Source organism: Neoarius graeffei, chromosome 12 (assembly GCF_027579695.1).
Source record: "Neoarius graeffei isolate fNeoGra1 chromosome 12, fNeoGra1.pri, whole genome shotgun sequence".
NCBI classification, from domain to species: domain Eukaryota; kingdom Metazoa; phylum Chordata; class Actinopteri; order Siluriformes; family Ariidae; genus Neoarius; species Neoarius graeffei.
In genome coordinates, this window is record NC_083580.1 from 47,826,058 (window position 1) to 47,843,008 (window position 16,951).

The 16,951-nt window shown below is 44.7% G+C and overlaps 1 protein-coding gene across 2 annotated transcripts in view; it reads right to left on the reverse strand.

Annotated features, from left to right (window-relative positions):
- tnksa (tankyrase, TRF1-interacting ankyrin-related ADP-ribose polymerase a) overlaps positions 1 to 13,669 on the reverse strand; it is a 429,478-nt gene extending 415,809 nt beyond the window's left edge. For both annotated transcript variants that reach the window (XM_060935943.1, XM_060935942.1), the window contains exons 1-2: positions 13,156 to 13,669; positions 3,796 to 4,020 (exon numbers count right to left, since the gene is read on the reverse strand). In XM_060935943.1, the coding sequence (XP_060791926.1) occupies positions 3,796 to 4,020; positions 13,156 to 13,606 (676 nt within the window). In that variant the 5' untranslated portion in view covers positions 13,607 to 13,669. The remainder of the gene's footprint in view (positions 1 to 3,795; positions 4,021 to 13,155) is intronic.
- Between the last annotated feature and the right edge of the window lie 3,282 nt (positions 13,670 to 16,951).

The following is a 16,951-nucleotide window of genomic DNA, read 5'->3' on the forward strand; positions in this document are numbered from 1 at the left end:
CGCTTGGGGCATGCCATGCGGTGTAAGGACGACAGCTGACAAATCAGAAACACCCATTCAGTCATGTCCCGCCCTCCCGCCCCAGTTGAAGACCGCTGCCACTCGGCGAGAGAAAAGTGTAGACACAGGCTTTTTAGCTTACAAATTACTATTCTGTTTTTTTTTTTATTATTATTAGAAGGCACATGGAGTTTAGTCCTGCCTTGGCCAGTGTATTCTGAAAGTATGTTTCGGTCTGTAGCCAACAATGCATGTTATTGCAGATCATATCTCTCCACACAAACTAAAGGCGCAGATACCAACTTTTTCACGGCTGAATCGTGCAGATCCGATTTTTTTTTTAAGGGGGGGCGTTGGAGTGTCTGAATAATTTCAAAGTAAATTCTGTATTAAAATTACTAAATAAGCAAATGCCGTTACAGTCCATGAAACATAGGAAGTATGAGAAGAAAACAGTAAATCAGAAAGCTGCGCACGTTTCCGCGGAAGCTGCGCAAACGTGCGCAGCTTTCTGATTTACTGTTTTCTTCTCATACTTCCTATGTTTCATGGACTGTAACGGCATTTGCTTATTTAGTAATTTTAATACAGAATTTACTTTGAAATTATTCAGACACTCCAACCCCCCCCCCCAAAAAAAATTAAACAAATAATAAAATTGGATCTGCACGATTCAGCCGTGAAAAAGGCGGCATCCGCCAAAAGGCACGCCGTTTGCATTCCTGTTTAAACTCATAGGTTAACCGACTTTAACCGGCTAATGAGGCTCGGTGGTCGGTCAAGATTTTTTTTTTTAGTTTTCGCCATCCCTAGTTCTCACCCCTTCCCAGCCGCACCCACCCTCATAGAACACCACACTGAAACGCCTTCAGAGGTGGTGGTGCATAGCCACCCCTACTGCTTACCCAAACACAAGAAAAAGACGGTTCAAGACAAACTCCAGGCCATGCTCAAAACGGGCATAATCGAGGAGTCCTACAGTGACTGGAGCAGCCCAGTGGCCCTGGTTCCCAAGGCTGACAGGTGGTCCAGTTCTGTGTGGACTACAGAAAAGTCAACTCGGTGTCTAAATCTGACACATACCCAATGCCTTGCATTGACGAGTTGCTCGATCAATTAGGCACTGCTCGCTTTTATCCAATACTGGATTTGACAAAGGGATATTAGTAGATCCCCTTGACTCCTCTATCCTGAGAGAAAATGGCCTTTTCCACACCATTCAGATTATACCAATTTGTCATACTTCCTTTTGGGCTATTTGGCACTCCTGCCACCTTCCAGCGGCTCATGGACAAAATCCTCCGCCCCCCCCGCGGCAGCCTACCTTGACATGTATAGCAATGATTGGCTGAGGCACTGAGAACACCTTAAAGCTGTCCTAGAGTCACTGAGGCGTGCGGGTCTCACAGCTAACCCAAAAAAGTGTGATTGGGCGGGTGGAAGTACGGTATCTGGGTTTCCACTTAGGTCATGGGCAGGTGTGTCCCCAAATTAACAAGACTGCAGCAATTGCAGCCTAAAAGCGAGCAGTGCCTAATCTCAATAAAAAGGGAGCACCAGATCCGGTCCAGTGGACGGAGCAGTGCCAACCAGCCTTCACCAAGGTAAAAGCTGCACTGTGTGGGTGGCCACTCTTACACTCCCCTGACTTCTCTCTCTCTCTCCTTTATTTTACAGACGGAAACATCAGAAAGAGGGCTGGGGGCCGTTTTGTCCCAGAAGATGGAGGGTGAGGAACGTCTGGTGCCGTACATCAAACGCAAGCTCTCGATGCGTAAAAAGTACGTACAGCACCATTGAAAAGGAGTGCCTGGCCATCAAGTCGGCAGGCCTCACTCTCCGATACGACCTGCTGGGGAGCCCTTTCACCCTCTGTTTGGACCACACGCCCTTCCAGTGGCTCCACCGCATGAAGGATGCCAATGCGCAGATCACTCGTCAGTATCTTGCCCTCCAGCTGTTTAAATTTGAGGTGGTCCACAGGCCAGGGGCACAGATGGTGGTGGATGACTTCCTATCCTGTCGGGGGGTCCGTTGCAGGCCAGATGGCAGGGGCGCGGCCAAGCATCGGTTTGTTAAGGGAAGGCGGGGTCAGGGAAGTTGAGTGGCAAAGTCAGTACACCTGTTGTCAATTAACATTGTGTGTTTTGCAGTGAGGATGGAAGGGATAAAAGGAGGGAGAGAGCAAACGTCTCCCGACCAGAACGTGCTCGAGAGCAGCAAACAAGTTTAGTGAAACTGAAAAGCAACAAAATAAAAAATACAAGAGTTGTGTGAGGACATCATCTCCCGCCTGCTGCACTTCAGCATTCCACCCACATCAGGGACTTTGTACAAGCATGCTTGTTTTTCTTGCTGGCCTGCTAACTTGTGACCTGATTGGTCTCGACTTCAATAATAATAATAATAACAACAACAACAACACACCAGGACTTAACTGTACTGAAATCTTTTGTGAAAAGTTGAACAGTTTTTGGAAGCACCGCTGTGATGAAAAGCAGCAGCTTCCTGTAGGATTACATGTTAAGCATGCACTGACAGCTGGAAAAAAAAAATCCTAGTGTGAAAGAAGCCTTAAAGAAATTTACCTTCCCCTAAAAACATAGTGTTTGACATGTACAGAGATGTCCACAAGCGCCGGTTTTCTCCACCTACACAGTCAGTCTGCGCAGGCTACTCAAACCCAGAAAAATAAAAAAATAACTAGATAGAACTCGCCTCCGCCTGGTAGACTACACGCTTTATTAAGTTGTGATTTGGGGATGGACATTTGACCTCACAGTAATCTTGACCTGTGACCTTTTAACCTCAAAATCTCATCAGTTCATGTTTGTCCCAAAGCGCACAAATGGTGAAAGTTTGGTGAAATTCCTTTCATTAGCGTTGGAGATATTGTGTTCACAAGGTTTTCGGACAGACATTTGACCTCACAGTGACCTTGCCCTTAGACCTTTTGATCTTAAAATCTAATCAGTTCATGTTTGTCCCAAAGCGCACAAATGGTGAAAGTTTGGTGAAATTCCTTTCATTTGCCTTTGAGATATCGCGTTCACAAGGTTTCGAGACGGACGCACGCACGGACAGACAACCCGAAAACATAATGCCTCCTGCACCTTAAGGTGGCGGAGGCATAAAAACTTGCCTTTCAATGCTCAAGTGATTTACATCATCTCTGCTGCCCATAATTTGCTGCAAATCCAATTATATTCCACCTCAAATTGTCTATCATGACTGGAAGTGATGCCATATTTGTTGATCGATTCTCGAGCTCCGATTGGCTGAGCTGGACCACGTGACAGCATATGTCGTTATATTACAGAGCCAGGCAGCAGACGACAGAGGGTAACTGAGAAAGCCAAGCACACAGACATCTAGAGGGAAATTTCATACATATTTCGCAAGCATTTTCCAGCGAAATGGTCAGTAATTTATTAGCTGCGAATGCACCAGAAGCCACCAAAAGGCATATAAATTTCTACATTTTCTGGGGGGTTGGCAGGCACACCCACAGACACCCTTAGCATGAGCACGCCTTCAGCAAATTCCAGACCTGCCTACTACTTTTTCTTTTTTTTTCCACCGGCTAATTCAGATTTTCTGGAGAACCCTGCATGCAGGTTGCACATTGCTAAAAATGGAGGACACATGCATCTCTTATTTGTTCATTATTTTTGCCTCGGAGCTCCAACACATCACTACAAAAGCAAACCAAACACAAAACTGTCTTGGCTGATAAACTCCACTCGGGGTATGCCGGACGTCGTGGTTGCACTCGAGTTAGAAATGGGCTCTTACCTATACACACGTCGATTTTGCCCTTGATGGCAGCCTCATGGAGCGGTGTGTAGTTCCAGTTGTCTCTGGCGTTGGGGTCGGCTCCCTGGCACAGCAGCAAGCTCACAACCTCGGCGTGACCGAATGAGCAGGCGTTGTGGAGGGGGATCAGACCACCATCGTCGCGGGCGTGCACGTTCGCCCCCGTCTGCAGAAGATGCTCCACTACGTCCTTCCTCCCAAAACCTGCAGGAGAAACATGTGCTTAAAACCGGATGTAAGAGGAGCAGATAAAACGGAGACCCCCGAAATAATTACTCACGAGCCTGATGTTAGTTTCTCAGGGGGTCACCTAGGCCTGTGCCTGATTATGGTTAACTGGGTTACCATGGCAACAGACAAAGGAAGAGTTTTTTTTTTTTAAACTGATTGCAAACGTTCAGCTGTTGATCAGAGCAGCATCAGCGACTGTAATCAGTAAGAATGAGGGCAAGATCCCACGATCTGGACGCACACAAGTGTCTTCATAAGCATGGGGCAGGGAAGTGAACTTGCAGAGAAACTGTCACATCTGAGAGTATGTCAGTTCTGTGAGCAGACACTTTATGGAAGTTAAAAAATAATGATTTTTTTAAATGCCCTTCATCCCTGTTAAAGTCCGTGTCAAACTACTCATCCAGTTTAACGTGGTTATTTTCTAACCGGTTAAACAAATACGATTCTGTTACCAAGAAAAGCCTCATGACATCTGCAATAAAATAAATATATACAAGTAAACGTATATGCATAGTAAAATAACATTCGCCTCATCTGTAACTACGAACGAACACAGGACAAGTGAGATTATTTCTTTTTCTACAAAATCACACATGGATCATGAATGTATTTATACATGAAAAAGTGTGTGTTTACAGTGTACATCCATTAAAGTGCATATCACGGGTAAATTCAGGAGCAAGATCGATGTAATTCTCCTATTTTATATTAAACTTTGGTCAAATATCTGTAACATTCTGCATTCTCCGAAATAATTTTTTTACCCTGCGCAATACCAGAAAAATTCAGTTGAAATCGAGCCATTTGAGGCGAATTGGTCCGCCTCTGAAAAAACTTGGCATTTGGATTTCCCGGCAAACATTGATTTTCGTGACGTCGCGTGCGGGACGCCTCCCTCTGAATCCTACGTCAGCGCTGGTTTGTTTATGAGAAAACGACCTGGTGGTTTTCTGCAAATTTCTTCAACATTATCGCGTAATTATTAAAATGGTTAACAGATGTATGGTAGGAGGGTGTAGCAACACCAATCACGATGGGATTAGTACTCATCGTTTTCCAAAAGACCGGACAATGAGAGAGAAATGGGAGCGCTTGGTCTACACAGGCTGTGCACTGAAACCGAGCAAAGCTCGCGCAGCCTGCTGGCGCTTCCGCAGGTGACGTCACGAATCTGGCTCCAGACTCCCTTGGGATTTTTCCGGACATGTTTTGTCATTCTATTTTTTTTCTGCTGTAGACAGATGGCCTTGTGCAAAATTACCCTTCTGGATGAGTGTGTAAAGGGACATACTTTCATATAAAAAACACACAAAATTGGTCCAGAATATGCACTTTAAGCTACTACAGCCACAGCCATCACTGTAACATCCCATTTGATCTCTCTGCCCCGTCACACACTTAACGGACCATCTCCTTCTCATGGGCTTCCACTGACGACAGCACCGAGACATGAGATTGAGGCTACATCCACACGACAACGAGATTTTATAAAAAAAAAAATATTGCGTCCACATGGGCAACGGATCAGTAAAATATCAGGTACATATGGCAACGCAACGCTTGCTGAAAATGATGCAATACACATGCCACACCTCTAGGGGCGCTATAAGACGGTCCCATCGGAGACACCAGAACAACAGAAGTAGTAAACGCATGCGCATAAACCCCTTCTTCTACCCGGTGTGAAGCACCATAGATATACATAGAAGACTAGAACCCTCACCGCGTATTCCAGAACGTCCGCACAGGGTGGCCATCTTACCACAGGCAAGCTTTTCCACAGAATTTGCGGTACACTGAGGTAAGACCATTGAGATGCTTAAATGTTTATACTCTTATCTCGCTGAAATTTTGACGTATATACAAATGGTTTGATTTATTAAAACATTATTAATGCGGTTGTAATTCTGGGTGCTTGAACATGCTAAAATTGTACCTTTTCTCTTCAAAAACGACTTACTGCAGCTTTTAGTCAAAGTTGTGTTTCATGCTAGGCTAGCTCGTAGCACCAAGTAATTTTACATGGAAGGTCATGAGATAATATTTTCAATAACTGAAGTTGCACTTGCACATGGTTTTCATTTTCGGGTTGGTTAATTTAAAACAACTTACATTATGATTTACAGGAAATCAAAGTACTGACTTTGATGACAAGATGATGTGTGTGTCTGTGTGTGTTTTAATCGTAGATGTTTATCTCAGTATGTTTAGTTTTATTTTAACTGCACATTGGAGCCTAGTCAAATGAAATTTCAATCTTCTGTGCTAACATATATTGACTATGGCTACGTTCACACTGCAGGCTGAAGTGACTCAAATCCGATCTTTTCGCCCATATGTGACCTGTATCCGATCTTTTATTGACGATATGAACGACACAGATCCGATTTTTTCAAATCCAACCCAGGCCGTTTGGATATGTGGTCCTAATTCCGATTCCTATCCGCTCTTTTCATATGCGACTTCAGTCTGAACCGCCAGGTCGCATTCATCCGACTTACACGTCATCAACAAGCCACAAACGTCACTATTCTGCGCTGAAGTAGGCGGCGGGTCTCTCAAAAAAAGTTACAACAACATGGCGCATAATCACGGGCGCAGATAGAGGGTGGGACTCGTCCCACCCAGATTTAAATTCACTTCGTTCGGTCCCCCCCACTTTGCATAAGGCAAACCTCACGGAAAAATCAAAAGACTAATTACCATTCGGTTTATTGAGGTGCACAGCAGTGTATACATAGTTGCAACAATTCACATAAAACAAAAAGACTGATATTCGGTTGGTTGAGCTGCGCAGACTGCACAGGTTGCGAGCTCGAGCTTCGTTGCTATAGTAACCCATAACAAGTTTGACAGGCATATCGGGGTTGGGGTTGGTTTGCTGGCAGCTTTGTCCCCCCCAGTTTTTTGTCCCCCCCCCAGTTCAAAAAACATATCTGCGCCCCTGCGCATGACATCAATGCGAGGGACGCTTCGGGCTGTGAAGGTTCTGAATCTTCTCAATGGAAGGACGCAGAGGTTAGGGAGCTGATTTCCATTTGGGGGGATGCAGCTATTCAAGCTAGATTGGATGAGTCATACCGCAACCGGGCGGTTTTACTTCCGTAAACACTGGCCATGCTCACTGCGTGTGACGTCGTCGTATCCTGCAGTGCGCATGCGGAACACTTTTAGGTCGCTTTTCGTTCATACTGAGGATCACATACAAGTCGCATATATTTGTTAATGTGAACGACCTCACAAAAAAATCGGATTTCACAAAAAAATCGGAATTGAGCATTAAGCCTTGCAGTGTGAACGTAGCGTTTGAGATGATAATCAGCTTTGAATGTTCTTTTTGTAAATGTAAAGATATCTTTTTATCCTTGGAAGTATAACCACATGTGATTAATTAAATGCTTTTTTTGTCACAAACTACTGTGAGTCGCTGTCACTGTTTTATACTATTACTTACTCGGGCAGTGCATTTGTTATTATGCTATGATGCGAGTTTACATTTGTTATTATGCTATGCTGCGAGTGCATTAGGTTTTTGAGGTGGATGAAGTATTTCTGAAGTTTCAGAAGTGAGTAAGCTGTTTATTTAACTTTAGCTTCCCCTACGGCCCTATCACATGTAAAAATATTTTCACTAAAAATTGGAAATAAATTGTATGGTTATTTGTCCTAAGGCCGCAGTTATCCATAAGTATGCAGTGTTAGGCTTCTCACAGCATAGGAATTTCAGCATGTTTTTTTTTTTTAAAACATAAAATGATGAATAATCATTAATATCATAAATACATACTTCCGTTTATTTTTTTTATATAACCAAACCGTTTGAATATCGATTGAAATTTGAGGAAGTTACAATCATCTGAAAAGTACATATCGCTACCAACACAATGTAATGGGTAAGCCAGCTGTCTGAGGTAAGATGGCCGCCATGTGCGGACGTTCGACTTCGTTGACGGACAACGGGGACGAGGCATCTAGTCTTCTATGTATATCTATGTGAAGCACTGTCAGGAACAAACACACAACAAGAAGATGGCTGCGACTACGCGAGGAAATCGCGCCTTCTGTGTGTACAAATTAGTTTAATTAGTGTGCATAGTTTTATACAACTTAATTTTCTTATTGTGTGTGAACATTTTGAAAAGCATTTTTATATAATTTATATAACTTTTTATATTGTGTGTGAACATTTTGAAAAGCAGCCTTATCCAATAAAAAAAAGAAATTCAAGAAATGGTTCAGTTACTTGTTTATTTAAAAGAAAAGCTGTATACAAAAGTGAATGCAACGCAGTGGTTCATACAAAACAGCGATAGTGCTGCTTGTTCTAGTCATGTGGTTGTGACGTCATCGTAAACAAATCCGTTCTACTCATCCAGGTGACTTCGCAACGGCGCCGTTGCCAGATTTTTCCACTCTGGAGCCCGTTCTCAAAAAATATCGTTTTGGGGCACCCAAAACGCCGGTGCCGTGTGGACGCCAGGCCGAAATGATAAACAATTTTATCAGATTCACCTGAATCTGTCGCCGTGTGGACAGGGCCTGAATGTTTCACACTCTTCAAACGCATGACTGAAAATTCTCTCTTATAAAAAATAAATAAAAGGCCCACAAAAAGGCCAAAAGTTGCATGCGGAAGCGCAGGTGAAATGTCCGCATGTGAAATCACAGGTGTCTAGTATTACAGTGGACTTTTTCCCAATGTAACAATGTCTTATTGTGTATGAAATGCTCATCATGATGACAAGATGATATGCCCTGGAAATTGTGGTTAAATGAGCAAACATTTGAAAAAGCGATAAACATGGGGTTAGAGGACAACCAGGCCAGCTCTTGAGACACAGGACAGCGAAGAGGAGGCACAGAGCACCACCAGGCAATTACATCTGGAAAGAAGATAGCAGCATCTGCATTGGCTTCAAATGTGCAACATTCATTCATTCATTCATTCATCTAAAATGGTGGTGGTGGATGCAAAGCCCAGCATGATGTGGGAATACACTTTGGATAGGATGCTATTACAAAGAATCATACACATACACACACTTACTCAAACTTAGAGATACCATTCCCCCTCAGGCGTGTTTTTGGGAGGTAAAAGGAAACCAAAGAACCCGTAGTATACCCATGCAGACACAGGCAGAACACGCACACGTGAAAAACATGCATCTTAGCATGTTTAAATGACTCCGTTGTTTTACTGGGGATAAATGGACTGGTCTTGTGTGTGCCACATCAATGCATTATTTTAAAGCAGATACGCAGAGCCATGGCCTCACTTTTTGTTTACAAATGCCTTGAGACCTCAAGAATGGCACAGGAATAGTTTTAAGCGTTAACAATAAATCTAATATAGTAATTTTTACGATTAAAATGATTCAGGTAGCTGTCTGACTGAATGACCTTGACATCTGTGACCTCACAACAGAAGGCTATCGGTCTCATCGCCATTTCAGCTATACTAAAACACGAAGATGACTGCAACTCTGATCCTTTATTTTGAGCTAATTTATCACCATGGCACATAGATGTGTTGCTGGTGGATTTATGTTGCATTTATGACCCAAGAATGTTTAAACTGCAAAGATTTGGACGCGTTTTGCGAGAAGTTCACAGGCACATCGGTCTCTCCTCTGTACATTTTACTGAAGACTCGTACGAGACCTCTGATCTGTTGAGCAGCGTTGGCTATAAGCCCGTATTGAAAGAGGCTGCAGTACCAACAATGAAAGGAAAAAAACTACAAGAAAAGGAAAGCAAGTGCAGTTGCACCAGTTCTCCTGGAGTGTGAGCCGAGGGTTGTTACTAAAACCTGGGACGGAACGGGACGTGACAAATTATCGCTCGGGCAGTGACCTCCCCGCGGTTGTTGCTAAAACCGATGATGTCCTGTCCCGGGTTTTAGTAATTGCCTGAGCCGAGCAGTAATGGCGGAGTACTCAGTAATGGAGAAAATGGAGAATAAGTGGAGCAGCCGTCTGATTTCTCCACTGGATATGCTCGCCTCAGCAGCAATATCTCACCCTTACATGGAAGAAGCGAATGAACGGAGAACTGAATGAACAACTGAAAGTCAGATTGTTTCAAAACAATCTGCCACAAGGCCAGCCTTCAAGAAGCGAGAACACAGACGGGTAAGCTCCGACTCTCATTTGGATACAAAACACTCATTGTTTACCTGCATTTAGATTAATACATGTAACTTGTATTGTGTGTTGAAGTTACCGATATGAAATTATTTAATTTGCTTCAGAATGTGATTGTCTCGGTTCATCTGATTATTTAATTAGCCTTTTACGTTTTATCAGTGAAAACGCATGCATGTACATGTATGTTGCACAAGTTAGAACACCTATCCTGTTTTAATGAGAGTCAACCCACAATCAGTGAAGTCAAATCAGTAACGGGATTTCTTACTTTCACCATAAATTATTTATTTATATGACTTTGGTCTGTAGCTGTCAAAGGCCTCGGCCTTAAAACCGGTTCCCGCTGTGGCGTCACACACTCAGGGCTGGCTGGCTCAGCGGGGCAGCTCGAACGCCAACTTTGTGGTCAACTTTAACTCTCAAAAATATGCATGTTTATTTTTTTCGCAGTCCGGTTTCCATCAAATCCTGCGCTCTGATTGGCTGGCGAGCGGGTCCATATCCTACAGTACAGACCCCAGTTATGGACCTCTGGCGACTCGCTTGTTCACAACAAACCTAGTAGCAATTTTTGTCAACATTTGTGTTTTTTTATAAGATTTATAAGAGATTTTTATCAAAAATCTGATAAATTTTTGCCAGCATTTCTCAGCATAACAGCATTAATTTTATATCATGGACAGCGATAACGACAGTGTTCACAGCGAAAGCAAGTTTTACTACCCTGAGGAAGACAAAATTAAAGAAAACACTTCAGGAGAAAGCTAAAAACCTCTAACTTGCTAACGCCGAGCAAAAACATGGCTGAATCCTGAATGACTCAATTTTGTATAAATAGGGGACTACATAGGCAGCAAACCAGTTTTTTTCCTGCCATGGAAGTGCACTTGTATACCGAGGAGAAAGCCATTTGCATGACAGCCATGAATGAGGATTCAAAATGGCGGCTCGGCTTTCCCTTTTGGGCGCTCTCGTTTTCTATTAGAATTTGGTAAAGAAAAAGTATATTATTTACCAGCTTAAGGTCGGTCCGTATGGTGAAATATACATTTTATTCCCATTTATGCAGCATACAAGAGTCAAGGATGGAGATACTATCCACTCAGAAACATATTTAAAAATAAAGGCCCTGTATATCGCCATGAAATGGATTGAATTACACTGAATAATCAGTACAGCCCGACTGAAACGTTTTAAACAATTTTGCTGTTCTTCAGGACAGGATTTTTATTATGGAAGAGTAAAAACTATGATTTCAACTAGAAAAGCACAAGAAACCTTTAAAAAATTCCGGGTTCCAGATGGCGATCCGGATCACCGCCAAAATTTAATGGATTGTTACTTGTGCCCAGTCACACCTCTGGGAAAAAAAAAATTTCAGAGCAATCCGTTCATAACTTTTTCCATAACGTTACTAACAGACAAACCAACGTGACTGAAAACATAACCTCCTTGGCGTAAAGATAAAAATATCTGAATGCAGAGACTGAGATATGGGGTGGCAAAGGGTGGGCAGGATTAAGGCCAATTTATGCTGACAACCCAGTCCTCGCAGATGGCGTCGCAGACGCTGTCTGCGTAGCCCCCTCCTTCGCAGACACTCTGCGTGCACCTCCCAAAAATTGTGACCACCGCAGACAGCCTCGCAGACAAGAGGGCTCTGATTGGTCCACTCTACATCCGCTGTACACGCACTTCCGCTTCCCTACTTTCCCGGTTTGGTTTGTTTTCACGACCGCCATTTTTAAAAACACGAGCGAAGATGGAGCAGCACGAAGAGCGGTTGCTCGAGGAAGTACGTACATCTATACGACTCCAGTTCTAGTCATTATAAGTAACCGGAGGATAAACACTCCACTAACCACACCCACCAACTACTCCTAGCGATTTCGCGCCCCCTTGCGTTGTGGCGGTGAATAACATCGCGCACGCCTATTACTCCCCGCTCAACGATAAATTACAACTGTCTGCGAAAAGCTATCTGTGAAAGCCTTGTTGCAAGAGCATGCAGAGGCCCTTACCCAGCCATTGGGGAGGTACAAGACAGTGCATACTCAAGGCCTCTGCATGCTCTTGCGACAAGGCTTTCGCAGATAGCTTTTCGCAGACAGTTGTAATTTATCGTTGAGCGGGGAGTAATAGGTGTGCGCGATGTTATTCACCACCACAACGCAAGGGGGCGCGAAATCGCTAGGAGTAGTTGGTGGGTGTGGTTAGTGGAGTGTTTATCCTCCAGTTACTTATAATGACTAGAACTGGAGTCGTATAGATGTACGTACTTCCTCACTTCCTCGATCAACCGCTCTTCGTGCTGCTCCATCTTCGCTCGTGTTTTTAAAAATGTCAGTCGTGAAAACAAACCAAACCGGGAAAGTAGGGAAGCGGAAGTGCGTGTACAGCGGATGTAGAGTGGACCAATCAGAGCCCTCTTGTCTGCGAGGCTTCTGCGGTGGTCACAATTTTTGGGAGGTGCGCGCAGAGCGTCTGCGAAGGTGGGGGGGCTACGCAGACGCTATCTGCGAGGACTGGGTTGTCAGCATAAATTGCTGTTGCAGTTTGGTGAAAATGTTGACAAAGCGCAATATGAGAGGGATATGATTGATAATTTGTGAGCTGCACAGAGCGAAGCAAAGAGAAGAGAAGTTAGTGCTGGGGTGGCAGGACTTATTTCAAGGGTGGCAGCTGCCTCAATGAGGCCACGCCCCTTGGACTAGGACGACAATTATAAAATAATAACGTAGATTTGGACCTGAAAACTTGGTTTAAGGACAATTATTCGACCTACGCTATTTGTGTAGTGAGCGTAGCAGGAAAACAGGTAGCTGGTCTGCTAGTGCTGCTTTTGAAATGGGCCGCTGAGGTAAATCTCAGCTGTTTGGCTGCTAACCAGCTAGCTCGAGTTGTGTAGCGTTAGCTGCGGAGTAGCTCGCAGGAGGAAAGTCCGGGGAACGTCATTTACCTGCAGCAAAGTGGAGTGGAGTGGATTTGCGCCCGGCCATGTCTTTAGAGTTCACGTTCACCGAATCCACGAGCCGTTTCACCCGAGACACGTCTCCGTTCCGACAGGCCTCGAAGAGCTCCCGGAAAGCGCCGCTAGTCGCGCAGCCGCCGGCCGGGCTCGCGCTGCCTGAATCCGGGCTCGAGCCTCCAGTAGTGCTCGGGGAGCTCGCGCTGCTCGTGCTGGTGCTGCTGCTGCTGCTAGTGCTGCTAGCGCTGCGGAGCGGAGCGGGGGAGGAGGCCGCGCCGGGGTCCGCATCTCCAGCCCCGTCCTGTTCGCCTCCGGCCGGAGGTGAGATGTTCGAGACGCCGGCGCTTGGAGGAGACCCAGGCGGAGTGAGAGAATTCGAAGCAATGCGCGGAGGCGAGGATAGGTTCTGGTGCTGCTGGGACGCGCGACGAGACGTCGCCATTTTTCACCACAATCCCTCTGCTAGCAACAAAAACAAGCAGCTCAGACGCCAACTTCCGGGAAGTATCAGGGCCAACTTCCGGTTTCAAATTGCACTCGGTGTTGTGTAATAATAACTCCAGAAGAGTGACAAATTACGGGGGGGAACAGGTTGTCATGCTATGCTATGCTATTTAATTTAATTTAATTTTATTTAATTTAATTTTATTTTATTTTATGGTTTGTCTCCATGAAATAAATGATGTGTTATGGGTTGTTTTACAACCCTTACAAAAATGAACCATGGTTTTACTATGAAAACTAACCATGGTTTTTTGGGTAACCATGAAAACCATGGTGCATTTTACCTCATCTCATTATCTGTAGCCGCTTTATCCTGTTCTACAGGGTCGCAGGCAAGCTGGAGCCTATCCCAGCTGACTACGGGCGAAAGGCGGGGTACACCCTGGACAAGCCGCCAGGTCATCACAGGGCTGACACATAGACACAGACAACCATTCACACTCACATTCACACCTACGGTCAATTTAGAGTCACCAGTTAACCTAACCTGCATGTCTTTGGACTGTGGGGGAAACCGGAGCACCCGGAGGAAACCCACGGGGAGAACATGCAAACTCCGCACAGAAAGGCCCTCGCCGGCCACGGGGCTCGAACCCAGGACCTTCTTGCTGTGAGGCGACAGCGCTAACCACTACACCACCGTGCCGCCCCATTTTACCTCAATGTTCACTTAAATTTCTAGGTTCTAAGTAAATGTTAATGTATCTGGGCTGTTAATCGAGATCCTTCTCTACAGCATTGACTGTTGGACGAAAGCATGGTAATACTACAGTTAGTGTATCCTTTTAAAAACCATACTATCCCTTTTTAAACTAATTTTGTAGTTACTATGACCTATTACACATACAACTATGATGCTACCACAGCTACTGCAGTACTATGGATAAACCACAGTAATGCTATGGTTGGTTCATAGTACTTAGAATCACCATGAAATACCATAGTAGATCCATGGTTACTACCATGGATGAACCATAGTAATACTATGGTTGGTTCATGGTACTTAGAATAACCATGAGATACCATGGTAGAATCATGGTTACTACATAAAAACCATGGTAAAACCATAGTAAACCATGGTAGATTTTCGTAAGGGGGATACAAAGTTTGTGTCACAGGGGTCCAAAATTCAAATTGATTCAAACTGGTTCTTGTACCAATTTTTAAGTGAAGGACAAGTTAAAGAACAGATTTCAGGTAATTTTTTGACATGTGTGTATGGTAGTTTTGTGTAATCTGCTGTAAGATGGGAGAAACAAATGAAGTGATTCTCGGATGCCCCTTTTCCACCAAAGCAGTTCCAGGGCTGGTTCGGGGCCAGTGCTTAGTTTGGAACCGGGTTTTCTGTTTCCACTGACAAAGAACTGGCTCTGGGGCCAGAAAAACCGGTTCCAGGCTAGCACCAACTCTCTGCTGGGCCAGAGGAAAGAACCGCTTACGTCAGCGGGGGGGGCAGAGTTGTTAAGACCGACAACAATAACAAGACCACGAAAGATCGCCATTTTTAAGCAACGAGAAGCAGCAGCTGTACAAACGCGAAGTCAGCCATTATTATTATTATTATTATTATTGTTGCTGCTGCTGCTGCTGCTTCTTCTGTGTTGTTTTTGTTTCGATATTCGCGCCAAGGTTTATGCAAATGTAGCGACGTAACTGACGTATACAGCGACGTAACTGACGTATACAGCGACGTAATGACGTGGCTTCCCTTAGCACCCCGAGCTATGGAAAAGCAAACTGGTTCTCAGCTGGCTCGCAAGTTGAACGAGTTGTGAACCAGCACCAGCACTGGCCCCGAACCAGCCCTGGAACTGATTTGGTGGAAAAGAGGCAGGAGAGGACTTTTTTTTTGACAATTCAGAATCCACTACTTCCATAGTGCTTTTAAATATAAGGCTGTAAGCTTTGTGTTAGTTGTCTCTAATATGTATGTCCCAATATCTTGACCACATTTTAGGATCTCATCTCATTATCTCTAGCCGCTTTGTCCTGCTCTACAGGGTCGCAGGCAAGCTGGAGCCTATCCCAGCTGACTACGGGTGAAAGGCGGGGTACACCCTGGACAAGTCGCCAGGTCATCACAGGGCTCATTTTAGGATGAAAATAATCATTTTAGATATGTTATTTTATCTTGAAAAATTAGCTGTCTCGGAGAGGACATTGTTTTGACACAATTACATACTAATTTGATCAAAATAGTCTGAAAACTTACTGGCATTCAACATTAAAACTTAACTATGTTTCCAATGATATGGAACCAAATATTTGTTTTATGGTATGAAGAATGATTTAAGTGCATCCCTTTTGGAGCTACCTGTGGTCAAAAAAGCACTTTTTCTAAATGACACGAGTAATTTTGCTAAATATGACATATATTGCCATACATTCACCAAAAATAACGTCTCATCTCATTATCTCTAGCCGCTTTATCCTTCTACAGGGTCGCAGGCAAGCTGGAGCCTATCCCAGCTGACTACGGGCGAAAGGCGGGGTACACCCTGGACAAGTCGCCAGGTCATCACAGGGCTGACACATAGACACAGACAACCATTCACACTCACATTCACACCTACGGTCAATTTAGAGTCACCAGTTAACCTAACCTGCATGTCTTTGGACTGTGGGGGAAACCGGAGCACCCGGAGGAAACCCACGCGGACACGGGGAGAACATGCAAACTCCACACAGAAAGGCCCTCGCCGGCCACAGGGCTCAAACCCGGACCTTCTTGCTGTGAGGCGACAGCGCTAACCACTACACCACCGTGCCGCCCGAAAATAACGTTATCACCAAATTTTTTTTTGCATGGTAAATAGAGCTATCACAGGGCTACAATAAACAACCAAGTTTATTTAGTCAAGCCTTTTGATATTGAAGATAATAAGTGTTAAATGTCTGGGCGGCACGGTGGTGTAGTGGTTAGCACTGTTGCCTCACAGCAAGAAGGTCCGGGTTCGAGCCCCGGGGCCGGCGAGGGCCTTTCTGTGCGGAGTTTGCATGTTCTCCCCGTGTCCGCGTGGGTTTCCTCCGGGTGCTCCGGTTTCCCCCACAGTCCAAAGACATGCAGGTTAGGTTAACTGGTGACTCTAAATTGACCGTAGGTGTGAATGTGAGTGTGAATGGTTGTCTGTGTGTATGTGTCAGCCCTGCGATGACCTGGCGACTTGTCCAGGGTGTACCCCGCCTTTCGCCCGTAGTCAGCTGGGATAGGCTCCAGCTTGCCTGCGACCCTGTAGAGCAGGATAAAGCGGCTAGAGATAATGAGATGAGATGAGAAGTGTTA